This window comes from Ips typographus, linkage group LG3 (assembly GCF_016097725.1).
Source record: "Ips typographus isolate SLU linkage group LG3, UJ_Ityp_2.0, whole genome shotgun sequence".
Classification (NCBI taxonomy): domain Eukaryota; kingdom Metazoa; phylum Arthropoda; class Insecta; order Coleoptera; family Curculionidae; genus Ips; species Ips typographus.
In genome coordinates, this window is record NC_138424.1 from 16,873,921 (window position 1) to 16,894,287 (window position 20,367).

At 38.5% G+C, this 20,367-nt stretch overlaps 2 protein-coding genes and 2 long non-coding RNA genes across 5 annotated transcripts; 2 read left to right on the forward strand and 2 right to left on the reverse strand.

The window, feature by feature from the left end:
- Nucleotides 1-234: 234 nt before the first annotated feature.
- On the reverse strand, nt 235-19,055 carry LOC145726020 (tyrosine-protein kinase Btk-like). The gene is given in 13 exon segments (XM_081974953.1): nt 235-607; nt 660-699; nt 701-853; nt 909-1,196; nt 1,254-1,425; nt 1,951-2,150; nt 2,705-2,833; nt 2,907-2,972; nt 3,211-3,307; nt 3,310-3,337; nt 3,340-3,509; nt 3,558-3,762; nt 19,031-19,055. Coding segments are annotated over 12 exon segments (1,479 nt in total). The 5' UTR covers nt 3,574-3,762; nt 19,031-19,055; the 3' UTR covers nt 235-487.
- LOC145726021 (52 kDa repressor of the inhibitor of the protein kinase-like) lies at nt 4,495-9,556 on the forward strand. Of its 2 annotated transcripts, XM_081974956.1 has the most exons (3): nt 4,495-7,849; nt 7,905-8,053; nt 8,113-9,556. In XM_081974956.1, exons 2-3 carry the CDS (start codon nt 7,932-7,934, stop codon nt 8,345-8,347), a joined length of 357 nt encoding a protein of 118 aa, XP_081831082.1. In that variant the 5' UTR covers nt 4,495-7,849; nt 7,905-7,931; the 3' UTR covers nt 8,348-9,556. The 2 variants fall into 2 exon arrangements, with proteins under 2 accessions (XP_081831082.1, XP_081831080.1); XM_081974954.1 differs by having other exon boundaries at nt 4,495-8,053.
- On the forward strand, nt 15,316-20,221 carry LOC145726023 (uncharacterized). Its single transcript, XR_014177469.1, has 2 exons — nt 15,316-15,779; nt 15,962-20,221. It is a non-coding gene; the product is annotated as an uncharacterized LOC145726023 (long non-coding RNA).
- On the reverse strand, nt 19,562-20,228 carry LOC145726022 (uncharacterized). Its single transcript, XR_014177468.1, has 2 exons — nt 19,837-20,228; nt 19,562-19,788 (listed from the first exon to the last, which is right to left on the reverse strand). It is a non-coding gene; the product is annotated as an uncharacterized LOC145726022 (long non-coding RNA).
- Between the last annotated feature and the right edge of the window lie 139 nt (nt 20,229-20,367).

Sequence of the window (20,367 nt, forward strand, 5' to 3'; positions counted from 1 at the left end):
ACTAGTAAATTTGATTATTTACATTACAAATCCAAGCAAACGAGGATTATTGGCACTTTTTTTTCAAGGTTTAGGATCACAAATCTGTCAAAAAAACCTCAAATTTCCTTGTCTACTACTCCCCCCGTTTGATATTACCGAAAGATAAAGCGATTTAGGATTTATTGTCTTTAATGGTTTTCTGCCCGGATTAAAAAATTTTGCAGAGTAGCTCTTGTAGACTTAATAAAACACTTTGGGAATTTTAACTGTTTAATTATATATGGTAAAAGTGCAAAATACAAAGAGTGAAAAGACCGGCTACATAATTTTTATTACTTGTTTTTAGACTACTACTTGTTGACATTTAACGTACAGTGTTGCCACATAAACTAATTTTCATTGTTTTCTCTAATAAAAAACTAACGGACTAACCTACATACACTACGGAACCCAGCTGCACGAGGCTTCGCCCGCAGAAATGGGCAAAGTACCCCGCGTGACGGTTTCACACACGAGTCGCGCCAGTCAATCGACCAAGATGCCTTGCGACACATTCTAGTGTATCTTTGAGAGAGCGAAATGAGGGTTGGTTTTCCGGTAGCGGAGACCAACACTTTTTCATTACCTAACCACACAAATACTGTTACTATTATTCAAAAAAAATTGGCTAAACATACATCATAAACCTCCTTGAAACAGGCTTTAGGTTTGTCCAAATGATTCCTTTTGAACTCGTTCCACTACTTCAGAGTTTTTCATTCGGCCGTACGGCGTTTTACCGCACGTAAACACCTCCCACATCAGAACGCCGTAGGCCCAAACGTCCGATTTTGAACCTCCCGATGACGTGTATTGACCATCCAAAACGTACCTGAAATATCGTTTTGTTTTTAAAATTCTTGACATTTGGTGTACTGTGATATTACCTAGCCAATCCAAAATCAGCTACTTTAACAATATTGTCAGTGCCAACTAGACAGTTCTTTGCAGCTAAGTCACGATGAATATAGTTGTGCCGTTCCAAGTAGGCCATGCCCTTGCAAACCTGTATGCACATGTCCAATAGCAGGCCCTGATTGGTCGACAAAGATTGTTCGTGTCTGCGCAAGTAGTTCAACAAAGACCCATGACGCATGTACTCAATCACAATGAAAATTGGTCGGTTTTTGCTGCACACCCCGTACAGTTGGACTACGTTAGCATGCTGCAGTTTTCTGGTAAACAGTTCAAAATTAAATAAGAAAAAAAAAACACCACTAAAAAGCTGTTACGTCATGACTTTAGCTTCTTCAATAAAGTCGTCCTCAGACATGGTGCCCTCCTTCATCATTTTAACGGCAACGTCAATTGTCCCGCGCAATTTTCCCCTGCGCACCACCCCGAAATGACCCGAACCGAGCTCCTCCAACAACATCAGCTCGCTACGATCGATTTCCCATTTGTCTAAAAATCTTTAAGGTTATTTTGATCGTTCTAAAGCAGGTTTACACCGCGCTTTGATGTCAAAGAAATTCATAAAGCTGCTTCAATGACGAATTATATCAAAACAAATTGAATGTCAAATTTACCTTCAAATAAAAAAAAAAACTTGCCGTTTAGCGTAATGCCAACTGCCAACAGACAAAAACGAAAAAGTGAGAGTGAAAGCTGCAAATTCAATACATAAACACAGTATTCAGGATGATTATGAAATTTCAAAATAAAAATATCAAAAATACCAGAAAAACAAATAATCTGTAACTATTACCGCCTAAACACTAAATTCACTTGGTTGGTTGGGTTGGTCAAACTGTTTTCATTGACAACTTTGACATAACAGTTTGATAAGTGTAAAATCAAATCACTTTATGCTCCAAGAAGTTCGTGATTTATTTGAAGCATAAAATTTGATAAAATAAATGTTTCCAATTTCTTTGAATTAAAACTGTTGGTGTAAAACCTGCTTAAGGGGCACTACTAGGCAACTACCATGACTTAGACCGGCAGTAGCCGGCGCAGGCCTGTAACAAGGGCTGGTTTTAGCCGGGAACCCAAAACCGCCGCTGTTGTGCTTGTGGTAGTTGATCAGCTCCGAGATCGAGTTGTAACAATGTTTTTCCGATGTGGTGAGGAAAAACTCACCCTTTGAGTTCTTTTTGATATGGTAGTGTTTGACGTGTGGTAGAGAACTGTAAAAGTACGCAATCAGAAGATTACTAGAAAACTACTACATTATCTACGTATTCTACCCAATTTCATTTGGTATATCTGAACTAGGCAAATTAATTTGTTTTCACATAAAATAAACACAATATTTATACTACCAATTCTTAAAAACACTGTATTTCAGAACTAAATAATAATACTCTTTAAGGCTTATACAAGGTGAGCTAAGACCAACCAAAAGTATGTTTATAATTCAAAAATTACCGTTTTACAGTTAGGCGGATGTTAGTTTTTAACTAAAACACCCTAGTATACCCAGGTGTGTAAGTTTCGAATCAATTCCTTGCTTATTAATGATATGAACAGAAAAACATAATTCATTTATGTAGTACAGAGTAGCGTACAGAGTTGGACTGTATATTTTGACACCTTGTGGCGATTTTAGATTTGCTATATGGCTATGGCGTCTCTTTTGAATCAAAACAATAGTAACTCTAAAACGGCTAACTAAACGTCAACGGTGTTTCAGTGTTCAATAACATTTTACGGACGTTTGACAATTTAAAAATCAACTTACATTTTGGTGTAGAATGACAAGGTGTACAATCCTTTAGTGGACGAATTCCGTACAACAAAACAACCTTCCTTGTCTTCGTGTTTGAGTAACGATTCGGACCGTTGCCTGGACATGTCATTCACGTACCAACTGAAATTTCAAATATTAATTTTTGACGCTGATTGTACTGTGACTGTGACTGAACTGTAAACGGATAACTCACTCGTATTGCTGCAATCCGAGCAATTCTTTCTCTTTCACATAGTTGCTGGGGATGAAGCCCACATTGCTGAAATGTGCAATTATTATAATATTTCAGCGACTACAGTTAGTCTAGCGATTGTAACCGGTCGCATTAATATGATTAAGGTGTTATAACGGTACAACACACAATGATAATTACTATGCAGCACCGGTGATAATAATTTACAATTTCTATTTGTAAATTCCAAACGAAAAGGTCAGCGTGTGCATACATACATTAATGCAAAATTTTGGAAAAAACTAACTGACACAAGAAGACTTACCCTTTAGCGTCTCGAGCTTTCCACCAGTGTTGTTGACTATCATCCATCACCTCATATTCCATGTTCTTTTCAAGGCTTAAATTTCCACATTCAATGGCTTGTAATTGTAGAGGGCGACTACCACTTGGTTCTAACCACCCCCGGTTGACTGTCCTTCTGTTTGACGGAGGGGGTGCCGGGAGTGCAGCCGCACGGCATGATGGGACTGGGTTTGATCGTTTCCCGGCAACAGTACCATCTGCACCCGTTCCAAGGGCCCGGATGATAATAACTTCGGATGTTTCGATTGTAGGCACACACTAAAATCAAATTGTTCCTTCCTCTTTTTAACGTTCACGGTCTCTTACCTCTCCTGATGTCCATAATCCAATAAATCCTATCGACGTTGTTCAAAGCTAACAGAAACAACGTGTAGTCCTCGTCTTGATGGTAGCCGACCAGAAACGGGTGAAAATCCCCTTCGATGCCCACTTCCTCGTTGGTAAAGAACGATTGGGCCGCTTCCACTGTATGCACTCGTTCCAGTTCCACTCGGCCTTTTTCCTTTCGTTTCTGGAAGAAATTTCAATTGGTGACATAATATTAAGTAGAAAAATAGATTTTTTGGCACTGCAAAGAAAAAACTCCTTGGCCCAGATGAAAAATCGAGTCGTGCGCAATAGCGTTCCCTTATCGACACGACGGTTGAAATTACAAAAGGGGGAGATTGTGACTTTTTCCCTCCCCCATTTTAACCCACACGAATTTAACAATGAAGGGTGGAAAGTGTGTTTGAAATGTTTTGTTTGTTTATTTGTTTTTTTTTGTATAGTTTTATCCAGTTCAGTACTTCCAGAACTCAATATTAGGTGACTGTAGACAATCAAACCGATGGATGAAAACCAGGGCAAATCAAAAGAATGCTGGAAACTATTGTGGGTACCATCAAGGTGGACATCAACAGACAAGTTATAGTGGAAACCGATCAGGAAACCCTAACCAAAATACAGAATGTCCTAAAAGAAGAGAACAATGTCATGTTACTGAAGAAGACATTGCCTTTATGACCACAAACATGGACAACTCAGATTTAGTGAACTGCAGTATGTTCTTGACTGTAAGTTTGTAGTGGATAGTGGAGCTACAAATCACTTAGTTAATAGTGATCTGGGAAAGTTTATAACTGACAGAAAGCAAGTACATCATAAAATAAGAGTTGCAATACTTGGAGTAGTGGTTGAAGCACATTGGGAAGGAAATCTTAGCCTGAAAACTAAATGTGGACAAAAAGTAACCCTAGAAAAGTTTTGGTGTGTGAAAATCTATCACACAATCTGCTTTCAGTGAAGAAAATTGAACAAAAAGGATTATCAATTTTATTTAAAAATGGTGAAGTATCAGTAATCAAAAATAATAAAATCATTTTACAGGGAAATTTGTTTGGAAGTCTGTATGTTGTTGATTTGTGTGTAGAGTTTTCCTATTCAGCATACGTCACAGAAAATGATCCTGATTTATGGCACAAGGTAGCTACGAGCCTAAATCTCAAAGCAGCATAGTGTGCGTTGGGCATAAATCTCATCGAACCTACTGTTCGTTTGATGCAACGTTGCCAATTGTAATAATAAAAAGTCTTTGTGATGGTTATTTTTATAATAATGTGTAATTAATCTAGTATTAATCTTATATTTAGACTTATATTGACAATAACTATTAATATTATTAATAACTATATTGACTTAAATAAGCCATTCTTTGAATATTATTGACGTATTCACATGCAGGGACTTAAAACCAATAAGGATCATGGGAGAGGCTAACTTGGTTAGCAACTTTACTATGATTATTTGGTAACATAAGTTATGTTTCAAAGTTCTATTTTCATTTTATTTATTTGATAATATTGTCACGTTTTGGGGGTGGCGCAGGAACAGAAACAACAAACGTAGTACAAGCATGACTTCTTTATTCGGCGCTGCATAACTCTTAGTATTGAACACTGTCCAAGAGGGGGTGTGTAGATGCGTGGGTGTGGGGGTATGGGCGTAAGGCCTTCTGAAGTGCCGCCAAGCGGTACCCGCTCGATACGAGCAGGGTGCCCCTATGTCCGACACGCCCAAAGGACTTACTTTAGGTACTGCAACAGGGTAACGAGCCGTCCGGGCACTAGGAAGTTCGGACTGTCGCTCGTGACCTCCCTCTGGGGATGACCCCAGAGTTCGGTCCTCTTCGATGGCTTGAGACGCTGATTAAATACCCACATCGTGACCCCAATTTGCCGGTCTTGCTGATTCAGACAGTGCACTAGGGGAGACCGGGGCCCGACTAGGTAACGGAACTTAGTGCAATTTATGTTATTCGTGACATCTCCCCCTTCCAACAAGTGTTCGCCCCGAACACTAAAAGTCCATGTTTACAAAATCAACTCACTTATTTTCTATTCTTATTTTCTAATGCAGGTGGGAGAGTACTTTATTTAAACCAACCTATCATCAAATATTACTTCTTAAACTAACACATGTTACTTATCTTCTAGAAAAGGGGTGGAAAAACTTTATTGAACAAATATCTTAACTACTTCTCGATTTTTAAACGTTGCCATGTTTGCATACTCAAAAAACAATTATTCCTTTCATTGGGTCACCTTTCAACCTTGTTGTTGCGTCCATCTTCTTGCCTTCTCATTTAAGCGTAAATTGTTCCCTGCATCGGGCACCATCTTCTAGTACCTTCTCTCGGCACTACATTGTCTAAGCGGAAATCCATCGCTTAGCTTCGACATCTTTGGTCCATTGCGTGCTCTCTTTTTAGCACACGTTGCTTTGGACTACTATACATCGTCATTTCTAAGCCCATCTGGAGAACCTTCTTCAGCCCGTCATTTAAGGGACTCTGGGTGCACGCGGCTGTAGAACCGACGATGCGGAACCCATCCGAAGATGCTGGTTTCTCCTAGGCTTGCTCCTCTTCTTCTCGCTTCTTTAATCAGGTCAATTTGTCGATGGACGCAACGAGGTAATTAGGTGGCCCCTAAAGTCAACAATTAATTAGCAAACAAGCCCGACTCCAATAACATAAACAGACATAAAATGTATTTATAAACAAAACACCTGATACTTGCGCGATTTTGCTACCTCAGCAAAGTACCTAGGTCGGGAATGGCGTCACTGGTCTAGAAAAAATTGTTATTTCATTAACTATACATACACTTATTTTACGAAACCTAGTCATCAAAAAATTTAGTTTTATCTTACCCAATACTATACAAACTAATATGTGATCCTATACACTAAAATGTTTAGGGCAACCTACAGGCCGCTCTTGATATTGCCCTACTCAGTTCAAGCAACTGCGGACCTGCAGGCTGGTCCTTCAAAACTCGCTTGATTCTTCTGGGGTGGGCATTGTTGTGTCGTCTTCCTGATCTCTCTTTCTTTCTCTCTCTTTGTCTCTCTTCTGGTCTTTGCCTCTCTTCTTTCTTCTCTGTTATTCCTTCATCTTTTTCCCGTGACTTAATTGGCTTCAATTGGCGAGGGTGTGTCTATCAATATGAAGATTAATAGACGGGGATTGAACGGGGCACCTCCACCATGTCACGTTTAGGGGGTAGCGTAGGAAGAGAAACAAGATCGTAGCTTAAGTATGTCTTCTTTATTAGGCAGTGAACACTGACCAAGAGGGGGTGTGTGGGTGTGTACGTATAGTGGTAGGTGCGTAAGCCCTTCTGTCCAAGAGGGGGTGTGTAGATGCGTGGGTGTGGGGGTATGGGCGTAAGGCCTTCTGAAGTGCCGCCAAGCGGTACCCGCTCGATACGAGCAGGGTGCCCCTATGTCCGACACGCCCAAAGGACTTACTTTAGGTACTGCAACAGGGTAACGAGCCGTCCGGGCACTAGGAAGTTCGGACTGTCGCTCGTGACCTCCCTCTGGGGATGACCCCAGAGTTCGGTCCTCTTCGATGGCTTGAGACGCTGATTAAATACCCACATCGTGACCCCAATTTGCCGGTCTTGCTGATTCAGACAGTGCACTAGGGGAGACCGGGGCCCGACTAGGTAACGGAACTTAGTGCAATTTATGTTATTCGTGACAATATGCAATGTATATATTTACTTTCTGAAATGATCGATTAACAAACATTAATGGGTTATTTATTCTCAAGAATCCGAACGATACTTACCCCCATTTGCATCGCCGTATTGTAAGCCGAGCTTAAGTTAAGTGTGGGTCAGACTGTGACAGTTTAGGTGAAAAAAGTCACACTCTGAACTACACTTAACTTAAGCTTAGCTTAAAGTACGACGGTGCAAATGGCGGTTATTGAAGTATCTGATTAAGTAATTAAATAAAATGATTTTATAAGTTATAGGTTAGGTTAGTTACGAGCAATATAGTAGATATTGGTATTGGGCTGTTCGGGTTAAGTCTAATTTTTTTAAAAATGTTAGTGCATTTTCTTGAGTATATCATTTGCACTCTCAAGTTATAGGTACATAGTTGACAAAGTGGCATCGTCGCAAACATCCAAGCGCGATCGATATACTTAAAAATTTTCGAAGTACACGTTTAGTCGGGAAGATGGCGCTTGGCCAACAGGGGACCTACGCAATGGGGGCGCCATCTTCAACTTAAGTGATAATTTTTGCTGTTTTATAAAACGTGTACGGGCTATTTATTAATATAGTGTGAATTCTGTAAATTTGCTTTGGTCCCTAGTGTATATAGTGCTCTTTTCTACAAACAATGGAGTCTCAGCAAAAGATCCGATCCAGTGGGACAAACTGTATTTACAAAGGATGCATGAATAGAAAAAGCAGTTCTGATTTAAGCATCAAATATTTTAGAATTCCAAAAGATGAAGTAAAGTAAGTATTCAGAATTTTCTTAAAAAATACACAGTTTAATTAACACTGCATTATTGCAGATGCTTTCATTGGCTGAGGCAATGCGGCCGTGAAGACCTCTTGGGCACGAGTGCTGAAAAATGTTACAACAATTATAGAGTTTGCAGTGTTCATTTTGATTTAGACATGTTCAAAGATGGTCGAGATAAATCTTCAGGCCTATTATTCAGTGCCGAGCCACGCAAATATATGTTAGCAATCACATCAAGATGGCAAGCCCACCGTGAGAACTTCACACGGACTCGTGGTACTTGAGGGCGTCTTTTATCAACCACTCTTGGATGGCGACATATTTATTGGTGTAAAAGGACGTCTTTGGGAATTTGCTAGGCTAAGTTATTTTAAGTGTCCTTAGAATTATTATTGTAACAGATAAGAGATAGGGGTATGTAATATGATACTTGTGAGACGGGTGCTCTTAGGGTGTTTAGTTAAGGGATTGCAGAAAAGTGGAGGGCATTCGGATATTCACCAGCAGAGAGAGTGGTATATTGGAAGAAGAATCATTAAATTGGTTTAGTACGGGAAAATTTGTTTTTATTCTTCCCTCAATTCTTACATCAGAAGTGGGATAGAACAACTACACCCTCCAGCTAACTACATTAAGTGATACTGTGCTTTAAACCATGGAGGAATTTGTGCAATTGTTTGCAAATTCGGTGAAATCTCTTCAAGAGCAAAACAATAAAAGTGTCGTGTCCACGCCTGTGTCAATTCCTAATTTTGATCCCCATTCGGATGATTGTGATGTGAATACGTGGTGCATCGAAATGGATAAACTCGGGAATATGTTCGGTTGGTCAGAATACGAATTAGTGGTGAGAAGTGCTTCCGGATTGAAAGGTGACGCAGCTGATTGGTTTGCGAGTTGGCAGCCCCCCAACAAGTCCTGGACCGTTTTCAAAGAGGAGTTATGCAGCATATATCCAGCAAAACGGAACCTGAATGACAAATTGCGAAAAGCTAGCCTCTACAACAGCGACCAAGCGGACTCTTACTGTGAGTATGCCAGAAAAAAAATGTCATTAATTAAAGCTTTACCGTTTGACATGTCTGATGAGCACATTCGTGAAATTGTTATCGGGGATATTACTGACGTCCAAGTAAAAACTGCCGCTTTTAATAGTAAATTTGACAGTATTGGGGAACTCATATCTCTTTTGGGAAATTACAAAAAACCAAAGCTAAACGATGTCAGTAAACTCAAACGAAGCAACCCATTTAATTCTAAAATTGAATCTAAATTCAGGCAGAACCTTTGCTATAAGTGTAACGAACCTGGGCATATTAGTCGCCATTGTACGAAACGACAAAAGATCGGTCATTCTAATGATTTGAGTAATCGTAATTTTGATAAAAGTCAAAACAGGCCTTCTTGTACTTACTGCCGTAAACTCGGACATCAAATTAATGACTGTTACCAATTAAAGCGAGACCGCCCTTCCACTTCGCGACAGGTAAATTGTTTTTCAATTGAACTAGACAGTGATTTTGTACTACGTTCAAAATTCAAGATGTCTCAGTAAATTGCTTAATTGACACGGGAGCCGAATGTAGTTTGATTACCGAAACCATTGTCAAACAACTAGACTGTCATTTAGAAGCCGCCTTTCTAACTTTAAATGGTATTGGAGAGACCACGGTATTCGCAAACAATAAAACGACTTTAAATGTCGAGAAAGACGGTACCGCTTTTGAAATTGAATTTTTTGTTGTGGACAAATCGGTTATAAAACCGGATTGTATCTTGGGACGCGATTTACTAAAACACAACGGGATTCAAATCCATGCTGACAATAGTGGAACGCGTGTGTTCCTAGAAAATGACCTGTTGCCAATGTCTAAAGCAGTAAATCTCATTTCTGTATCACCGGACACTGTAAACACACCCTTAAAAGGTCAAGAGCTAAGTGATTTATTGCGTCTCCTTAAAGGGTACGAACAAAACATAACGACTGGTACCTTCGTTTCACCAATAACAACTGCAGAACTGGAAATAAAATTGAAAGAAGATAAAATAATTAATCACCGACCCTATCGAATGGCTCATTCGGAACGCGAAAAAGTCAAGTTGATTATCAAGGACCTATTGGAAAACAAAATTATTCGTGAAAGTACTTCTCCTTATGCTAGTCCTATAGTTCTGGTCCATAAGAAGGATGGTAGCACGCGAATGTGTTGCGATTTTCGCGCACTTAATAAAATTACTATTAAAGACCGTTTTCCGTTGCCTAGGATTGATGATCAGCTGGACCGCTTAGGGAAGCATAAATATTTTACTACTCTAGACATGGCGTCGGGGTTTCATCAGATTCCGATAGCTCACTCCTCCATAGAAAAAACTGCGTTTGTTACACCCGATGGGCATTACGAATATCTGCGAATGCCTTTTGGTCTTTCAAATGCACCGGCCGTTTTCCAGCGGGCAATTTGCAAAGCTTTAGGGGATTTAAAAGATAGGGATGCTATGGTCTATTTAGACGACATTTTAATTCCATCTTTGTCAATAACAGAAGGTTTAGATAAATTAAATAGAGTATTAAGTTGTCTCACAACCGCGGGATTTTCTCTAAATATTGCCAAATGTCACTTTTTTGAAAAACAAATAGAATATTTAGGTCAGGAAATTTCCGAACGCGGTGTTAGACCGGGGAAAAACAAGGTAGAGGCATTACTAAAATCACCAAATCCTTGTAACGTGAAACAAGTAAGGCAGTTTATGGGCTTGGCAAATTACTTTCGGAAATTTATACCTGAGATGGCTGCCCGTACAGCTTGCATTACAAAGCTTACAAAAAATAACGAACAGTTTGTGTGGGGAAACGATCAAAAAATTGCAAAAGCGTACGTATGCGCGTTTCTTAGTAAAAGACCATTTCTGACAATTTTTGACCCTGTCTTAGAGACCGAACTTCACACAGATGCTAGTTCAATTGGGTTTGGCGCTATTCTTTTTCAAAGACAAGCCAACAATGAACTGGGCGTGATTGCTTATTTTTCTAAACGCACCACCAACGATGAATCAAAATATCATTCTTATGAATTAGAAACATTAGCTGTTTATTATGCTGTCAAACATTTCCGAGTATATTTGCTTGGTGTAAAATTCAAGCTTGTTACGGACTGTAACTCACTTAAATTATCTCAGAGCAAAAAAGAATTAATACCGCGGGTGGCAAGATGGTGGTTATTTCTACAGTCATTTGATTTTGAAATTGAATACCGCAGGGGAAAATATATTCAACATGTCGATTATCTTAGCAGAAACCCGTTGGATCCAGCTGTTGAATCCGAAGTAGCACAAATTAAAACTTTAACAACTAATAACTGGTTGAAAGTAGTCCAAAAGAAAGATAACGAGACACAAGATATCATAAATAGGCTTAACGAGGGTAAACTTACTACCGATTACTTTTGTCAGAATGATATCCTTTTTCGTAAAATAAATCCGGGTCAGGATCCGCCTGTCTATCGTGCTGTTGTACCAAAAGGTAGTCGTTTAGGGTTGCTGCGTTTGTTTCACGACGAGCAATGCCATATGGGACCGGATAAAACTTTTGCTAAAATTAATCATTACTTTTGGTTTCCAGGGATGGCAAAATTTGTCAAAAAATATTGTAATCACTGTTTAAAATGTATTGCCAATAAATGTCACACCGGTCCCAGACAGGCTCAGCTTCACCCTATTGATAAGAAACCGATACCTTTTCACACGGTACACGCGGACTGCGTAGGGCCATTTCCGCAATCAACGGAGGGTTTTAAATATTTATTGCTTCTGGTTGATGCGTTTACGAAGTTTTTATTTTTGGTGCCACTAAAAGGGTTGTCTGGACCTGAGACCTGTGAAGCATTGAAATCACATCTCAGCATGTTCGGCATTACCAAAACATTAATTTGTGATCGAGGTACTAATTTTACAGATAAAATGGTAAAGGGGGTACTCTTAGAATTGGGTATCCAACAACACTTAATTGCTAAAAGCGCCCCTCGAGGGAACGGTCAGGTAGAACGGTATGTCGGGACAGTCATTAATTTACTGAGGACAGAAATCGAAAATAAGTCAGAATGGCCGAACAAAATTCATAAACTGCAAACCGCACTCAACACAAGCGTTCAAAAATCAACTGGGTTTTCGCCCGTTTATTTGTTGACTGGGGTCGAAGGTAATAGTCCCGATATCAAGTCGTTAACAGAGTCGCTTCCGTTAAAACCACTTCCGACAAATTTATTAAATGACAGAAATCTGGCATATGATCGTATGAAGCGACAGGCAGAGTTGGCCAAAAATCTTTTTGATAAAAAAAGGAGGTCCAATAAGCAATTTGCGATAGGTGACTGTGTCTATCATCCATCGGGCAATAGCCACTTGTCGAAATTGGACGGCAAGTACGAAGGGCCTTTTGAAATCATACAGATCCTTCCAAATGAAAGATTCGAATTGAAAAATTTAGCATCAAATCGAAAGCGAGTAGTAGCTAAAGACATGCTTAGAGTGTGGCCTGGCGAACTGTCAGAGTAATCTTAACTAGGGGGAAACTTACCCAACGATGGTAATTGCGCTAACTTTTTGAGCTTTTGTTGCCTGTGTGGGTGATTGTGACAAAACGGTTGTTGAACAACGTATTCAATGTATAGAAAGCACTTTAGCATGCGGCTGTACAGTTTTATTGTGTTGAAAGCATAACGCTTTGCACTTGGTACCGATTTAATGTGTTGAAAGCATAACGCTTTGCACTTGGTACAGTTTTATTGTGTTGAAAGCAGAACGCTTTGCACTTGGTACCGTTTTAATGTGTTGAAAGCATAACGCTTTGCACTTGGTACAGTTTTAATGTGTTGAAAGCATAACGCTTTGCACTTGGTACCGTTTTTTGTGTTGAAAGCATAACGCTTTGCACTTGGTACAGTTTTTTTGTGTTGAAAGCATAACGCTTTGCACTTGGTACAGTTTTATTGTGTTGAAAGCATAACGCTTTGCACTTGGTACCGTTTTAATGTGTTGAAAGCATAACGCTTTGCACTTGGTACCGTTTTAATGTGTTGAAAGCATAACGCTTTGCACTTGGTACCGTTTTTTGTGTTGAAAGCATAACGCTTTGCACTTGGTACAGTTTTATTGTGTTGAAAGCATAACGCTTTGCACTTGGTACCGTTTTAATGTGTTGAAAGCATAACGCTTTGCACTTGGTACGTTTTCATTGTCTTGTAAGCAGAACGCTTTACATTTATTCGAATTAATTGTCGTTTTTTTTTAATTTGTTATTCTTTGGTGAATTAACTTGTTCTGTCACATCCATTGCACCAGGCATCCCTTGTATCGATTAAATAATTGTCGTACGATCCTGCTGGTTTTTCTGTTGTTACAGGACTTGGTAATTCGAGAGCGAATTACGTGTCAGGTTGGCCGTGTTAGCAATCACATCAAGATGGCAAGCCCACCGTGAGAACTTCACACGGACTCGTGGTACTTGAGGGCGTCTTTTATCAACCACTCTTGGATGGCGACATATTTATTGGTGTAAAAGGACGTCTTTGGGAATTTGCTAGGCTAAGTTATTTTAAGTGTCCTTAGAATTATTATTGTAACAGATAAGAGATAGGGGTATGTAATATGATACTTGTGAGACGGGTGCTCTTAGGGTGTTTAGTTAAGGGATTGCAGAAAAGTGGAGGGCATTCGGATATTCACCAGCAGAGAGAGTGGTATATTGGAAGAAGAATCATTAAATTGGTTTAGTACGGGAAAATTTGTTTTTATTCTTCCCTCAATTCTTACATATACAATAACTGAAACATGTAAGTGAACCACATTTCATTAGTGCAATATAGAGTTAGCAAACTATGATATTTTTTACATTTTAGATCAGCAGGTCCAACCTGGACTCGACGCTGGTTGTTCAAGCAAGGGACAGAAAATAAATATTCTCCAGAATATTGAAATTCTTCCACCACTTCAACCTCAGTCTACATATTTGTAACTCCACCCTTATGTTCACCTGTAGAAACCCAAACTGAGAATGTTCTAAGTTCTTCAACTCCGCGAAAATCTAAACTGCAGAGTGAAAATGCAATTTTAAAGACAGAAATTGAAAAGTTAAAAGATGACTTAGAAGTATCTCTTAATACTTTATATACCATGTAATTGTTATTAAATAAAATGTCAAACAAAGACTAAGAATATTTTCGGGTTTCATCTCTATCTCAGCAGTCAATTCTGAAAACGCTATTTTCTAATCCAAAACTCTCTGCTGAAACTATGATTTCAGAAATGGCAACACCGCATTGCCACAAATTTTGTAAATACCGGCAACGTCCTTGTACTACCAGTTTAAAGAGCCGAGGTCAACGAAACGTGTCGGCAAACATCAAAGCTTTTAGGCCCAGTGTCTTCTCTTTATGAAATTAGTTACTCTTTGCTTTAGCCTTGATTCAGCTTAGTAAGGCAAAGTGAAAGTAAGACAAACAATGCAAATTTGTGGAGTTATTTTTAATATGCCAGAAATGATTTAAGTTAATCATTTAATACTTGCGTTTGCATACTAATGGCATATTTTTATTTTTACAGAAATCAATGAAGGAAAAGCATTTGATTGAGGACATTACATCCAATTTTTGATAAAACAATCTTCTCCAAAAGGATTTGAAGTTAATTAGAAATGGTTAATGTTTCTGTATTTTTTGAAACAGGCAAATACGTTCTACTTTCCATAAAACGAAAACTAGAGCGTCTTATACTTGTGGAGTTCAAACTTTTTAGTTTCAGGACCGGATTCCTGCTTATTTTTACATGTCAATTAACCTTATAAAGTAATACGTAACACTGCATGCAGAGTATACTTTGGATATAAGTGTGACGCTATTTATTCGGGAGTTCGAATTAAAGTGTGTTCTAGAACAAAAGTTAATGAGAATTGCCTCGGGCGCCACCGGGTTTTAAGAATGTTTTTAGAGTTTTCGAAATGTGAACCAGGAAAAGACAATTCGTATGCCTTGGTAGCTTTTAAACAGCTGTAGACAAGGTTCCCGTCAATCTGTGGTAACAGTGGTTCAGTTGGTGACAACGCTCATAAAAGCCAAAAGTACCAATCAACTAACGTATATTCTCTTTGCCTAATTTAAAATGCCAGCAAACTTAACTAAACCAAATAATTATGCAAATAAGCGTATCTTAAACCCCCCCCCCCCCTTAATTAGACAAGTACGAGAGTGGGAGTGTGCAACTTATTTACGGTACGGGTCGGATGCGATGCAAGACAGGTCAACGGTATAATGCAGAAAGTTAAAAAGCCACGCAATGCAATGAATGTTACAGGTACAAGCTGATTCAAAGTTAATTACGGGGACAAAGCAGGTCTATGTTTACAACTAAGCAATTAACCAATGAGTAAAAAGAACAAGTATCAGGAGGTAACAATAATACAAATTATAACTCGTTTGTGCATTAACCCTTTCCTTCCCAGTGATGCCATATGGCGTAGGTAACTAAATTTGTTAATATCAGGCAGATTTCTTTTCCCATTATTTGTTTTTTACTAAACCTACACTTTATCGTTACCAATAGATGGCACTAGAGTATCAAAACAAAAACGCAGGCATAACCTCTTTTTTTTATTACATGTTCAATTGTCAGTAGTTGTGCGCATAAATAATAGGCGGTTATTTTGTGAGTCTTTTTTGAAGAAACGTAAGTATATAGTTGTAATTTTTGCTTATTTACCTTTAGTTAGATCTAATCAAGAGCTCTATGCAATATTATGGTGATTTCCAAATTGTTACTGTCATTACACGACTTTGAACTTGATGATTCCATATGGAGTCATTGAGCGCCAAGGTTAAAATTTTGGTTAAAATCAATTACTGTTGCAGGTTTTTATTATGTCTGATTACGTTGGATTATCACCTACTGAGGCAAACAATTTGTTGCTTCTGATGGAAGGTGACGTTTCTGATGTAGATATTGAAGACTTGGACAGCGAAAATGAAGAAATCTTAGTTAGCAACAGTCAGGAATCCTATGAAGTGATGCAGAATCCTGTTCCGTCTCACATTAGAAGAATTTCTGTTGAAATTGAATCTCAAACAGAAAACTATGAAGACAAGGGGGAAACTGAAACAGAAGAACCTGAAGATCCAGAAGATCTGTTACCGCTATCGGAAATTAGAAATAAGTTGGTGAGAAAAAGGATTCCAAAATGGATAAAAAAAGATATAGATCCGACAAGTACGCGTTATGAAGAAAGCTTTACACCTATATCTGACGATGAAATAACGCCACTAAGTTATTTCAAAATGTTTATTGATGATGACATCATAAATAACATTGTGGAGCAAACAAATTTATATTCTGTACAGAAAAATTTCAGATCAGTAAATACTAACTATACTTAAATGTGTCAGTTTCTAGGCATTCACATTATGAGTGGAATTATTCAAATGCCTGCTTTTAGAATGTTCTGGGCGAATGCAACTCGTCTTCCTATCATTGCTGATGTTATGCCTAGAAATAGGTTTGAAAAACTCCGCGCTATGCTCCATTTCAACGACAATTCTGAAATGAAAACAAGGAATGAAGAGGGTTATGATAAACTATTCAAAGTTAGACCATTTGTAGATGCCATCCGTAAAAATTTCGGAAAAGTGCCAAATGGGGAGCATCAAGCAATTGATGAAATCATGATTCCTTTCAAAGGGCGTTCAAGTTTAAAGCAATATATAAAGAATAAACCACATAAGTGGGGAATTAAAATTTTTGCAAGAGCGGGAGCATGCGGTTTTGTTCATGATTTCGAGATCTACGTCGGAAAGGGTACTGTGACTAATCCTACAGACTTAGGCATAAGTGGTGACATTGTATTGCGATTATGTCAAAGTTTACCACATAACAAAAACCACAAGCTATTTATGGACAACTGGTTTACATCGTACCAATTGCTTAGTGACCTAAAAAGTCATGGAATTTTGGCATGTGGTACTGTACGTTTAGCGAGAATGAAATGCAACATTTTGAAAAACGAGAAGGAGTTGAAATCGGAAGGAAGAGGATCGTTTGACTACGCAACAGACCAAAATAAAAATATTATAGTTGCAAATTGGTATGACAATAAAACTGTACATATTGCTTCAAACTATACAGGAATTTATCCAATCGGTGTAGTCAAAAGATGGTCGACGACAGAAAAAAAATATATCGATGTAGATCGTCCAGATATAATAAAGGAATATAATTCCTATATGGGTGGCGTCGACTTGAATGACATGTTAGTGTCATTATACCGTATAAAACATGGTGTGAAGCGGTACTACCTTCGCATTATTTTCCATTTAATTGATGTAGCTATCGTAAATGCGTGGTTATTATATAGAAAGGACTGCAACTTGAGAGGCACGAAACATAAAAGTCTGATAGATTTTAGAGCCGATATCGGGAATGCTCTTCTTCAAAAAAATGTCTGTACTCTATTTAGAAAAAGGGGGAGGCCTACAAGCACTGAGAGTTCACCTGTGGGATCACCCACTTTGCTTACAGCCATGCAGAACAAGAAAAAAATCACCATGCCAACTCCAGTTGATGATGTTCGATATGACTCTTACGGTCATTTTCCAACTCATTTGGATCCAAAGCAGCGATGCAGGCAGTGCAAAACATCTTATTCCAGGCTTGGATGCGTTAAATGTAAAGTTGCTTTGTGCTTTACTAATACAAAAAACTGCTTTGTTGAATTTCACGTAAAAAAATAAAAATTAAATTAAGAACTGTTATTTGTATTTGTTTTTCCTATCTGCCCAATGACGCCATATGGAGTCATTGTTCAAAATCAATATTTCCGCTCCTTTTATAGAAATACAACATTTTACGGTAAAAATGAACATACCGGAGCACAAAAAGTAATACAAATATTTTTTTCTTTCAAATTCTGAAAAATTGGGCATGAAAGGGTTAAGCGAGGGGGACGGAAGTCCACCTACTTTGATTGCGCATTCGCCTACTGCGCAGTTGAATTGACGCAAAGTCATTGAAAGTTTGGAGTTTCAAACCCGCAAAAATTTGTTGTTTGTATTTGTTGTAGTATAGTGTTAGTTTGTGGTTCTTTAACAGTTGAGTTTTGCAAATTTAAATTAAGTTGTACAGTGGACAAGATTAACAAGTATTGACGGCCGCCATATTACCCCCTCCCCCTTGTTTCTGTCACCCACTTTGTTTGCTATTGCTCCTTCCTGCTATGTTTACATTTTTTTTATTCATTGCAATTAACCGTCCTAGTGCAAATAAAGTTACGGTGTCACGGGTCGGTAACAGAGTTGGAAAAGGGTATTACTGAACCACCCGGTCTATACGAGCCTTGTAGTGGTTCTTGTTGGCAACAGGATTTAGAAACTTGCTTCCTACGCCCGGTCTAGCGAACCATGTAGCGTAGTCAACAAAAGACAGGGCCAGGAAGTGCGGCCGGCTACTAAATGACACAAACGCCCGGTCTAGCGAACCACGTAGCGTTTGTGTTGAAGGTGGAACTATCGTGTAGCGCCCGGTCTAGCGAACCTCGACGCTACAGAGTGAACTAGGGCCGGAAATTGGCCTATCGGGGAAAAGTATACAAACACCCGGTCTAGCGAACCATGTAGTGTTTGTATAGAAACCTACAATGCCGGATCTATGGCGTAGCACCCGGTCTAGCGAGCCACGATGCTACTGAAGTAAAAGGGCCGGAAAAATGGCCGGGCTGGGACTAACGGTGCAAACGCCCGGTCTAGCGAACCATGTAGCGTTTGCAATGAAAACTGGTGACGTGAACGTTAAAGCAGCGCCCGGTCTAGCGAACCACGACGCTACAGGGTTGGAGTAAACAAGGAACGAACAACCGGTCTAGCGAGCCTCGGTGTTCAAATAACAGGTACACAGTGCACTAGGAGGGCTAGCCACTAAACAGGTATACTTACTGTGCTGCTGGGAGGTTGAGATGTTGCTCGGGGGGGCTATCGGTCGCAACAGAGAATGAACGAGCGCTGCACGCTAGTTTTATAGACCCGATTCCCCACTTTTGGGTAGTGGGCGGTACTCGCGTTACGCGTACTCGACGAAAAGGGTACGCCTACACAGCTACGTCAACTCGTGAATTATAATTACAAGGAAAGTCGTAAACCACTAATTTCCTATTACGCGCTATCATACTGCAGCGTTGTTGTAAACGCTGTAATTCTAGCAATTGTTTCCAACAAGAACGGTAAAAATCGGACTGGCCAATCCTGAGAAAATATAATAACTTAAAAATACGGCTTATCGTATTTTGGCAAAGTACTAGCACTGGTTACTTTACTAAACGGCTTCTATTAATAGTTCCCTTATCTGCATATCGCCGCAAAACCAACGGCACTAACGGACGGCTTAGTAAACAAAGCAAAAAATATTCCTAACTTCGTTACACTAAGATACCTTAACTTGTAAATCTAGGAAAAAAATCTGATCAGTGATTCCAAAAAATCCCTTTTATTTACATACAACATAGGTACAACAAACAAAACAGTTATGTTGTGTTGAACCTGTGGTTGAACTTAAACACATGAACAAAAGAAAACACAACACAAAAGTAACTAAACCAGATAACTTTGAAAGTGATCATTCCACGAGATTAACCAACCCAATTTTCAATGTTCTGACAGGTTTTGTCCACTACTGTAACTGTGATTCTCCTACAAATCTATTTGAATAGTTATTATAGTTTACTTATGATACTAAAAGTACCTACCTAATTCACCTGTTTAGAAAGTCCAAATTCTGATGTAGGTTGTGGATGTGGCAAGTCCAACAAAGTTTGAACAGTGATATCTACCTGAAAATAGTCATTAGTTTCACTTTATTTGCCTATCTTCAAACAAAGCCGCAAATCTATGTAAAACATTCATATTTGTTTATGATAAAATGCTGCTTTTTCTTAGGGATTTTAAAATAAACAAACAAAATAAGGTTCTTATGCTGGATAAATCTGCCAACTTTGCCCAAACTATTCATTACGTTTTGTTATTTATTTTAAGGTAGTTTGTAGAAATATAATAATATAACATATAATATGTACATATGAGTGTAGTAATAATACGTTTTTTGAATGAATAAAAGTATATATTTTATAATCATTATGTGTATTTTTGATATATGCAGATAACAAACAAGTATTGTTAAAAAATTTTCAAGTCACATTTAAAAAAAAAAAAAAATAAATAATTTTTTTTTTTATTTTAAAAATTATTTAATTTAAAATTAAAAAATTATTTTTTAATTA

Coding starts and splice junctions, on each gene's coding strand:
- LOC145726021 (XM_081974954.1), top strand. CDS start 7,932: ATGGAGTCTCAGCAAAAGATCCGATCCAGTGGGACAAACTGTATTTAC. Junction 8,054..8,112: donor ATTCCAAAAGATGAAGTAAA/GTAAGTATTCAG, acceptor GCATTATTGCAG/ATGCTTTCATTGGCTGAGGC.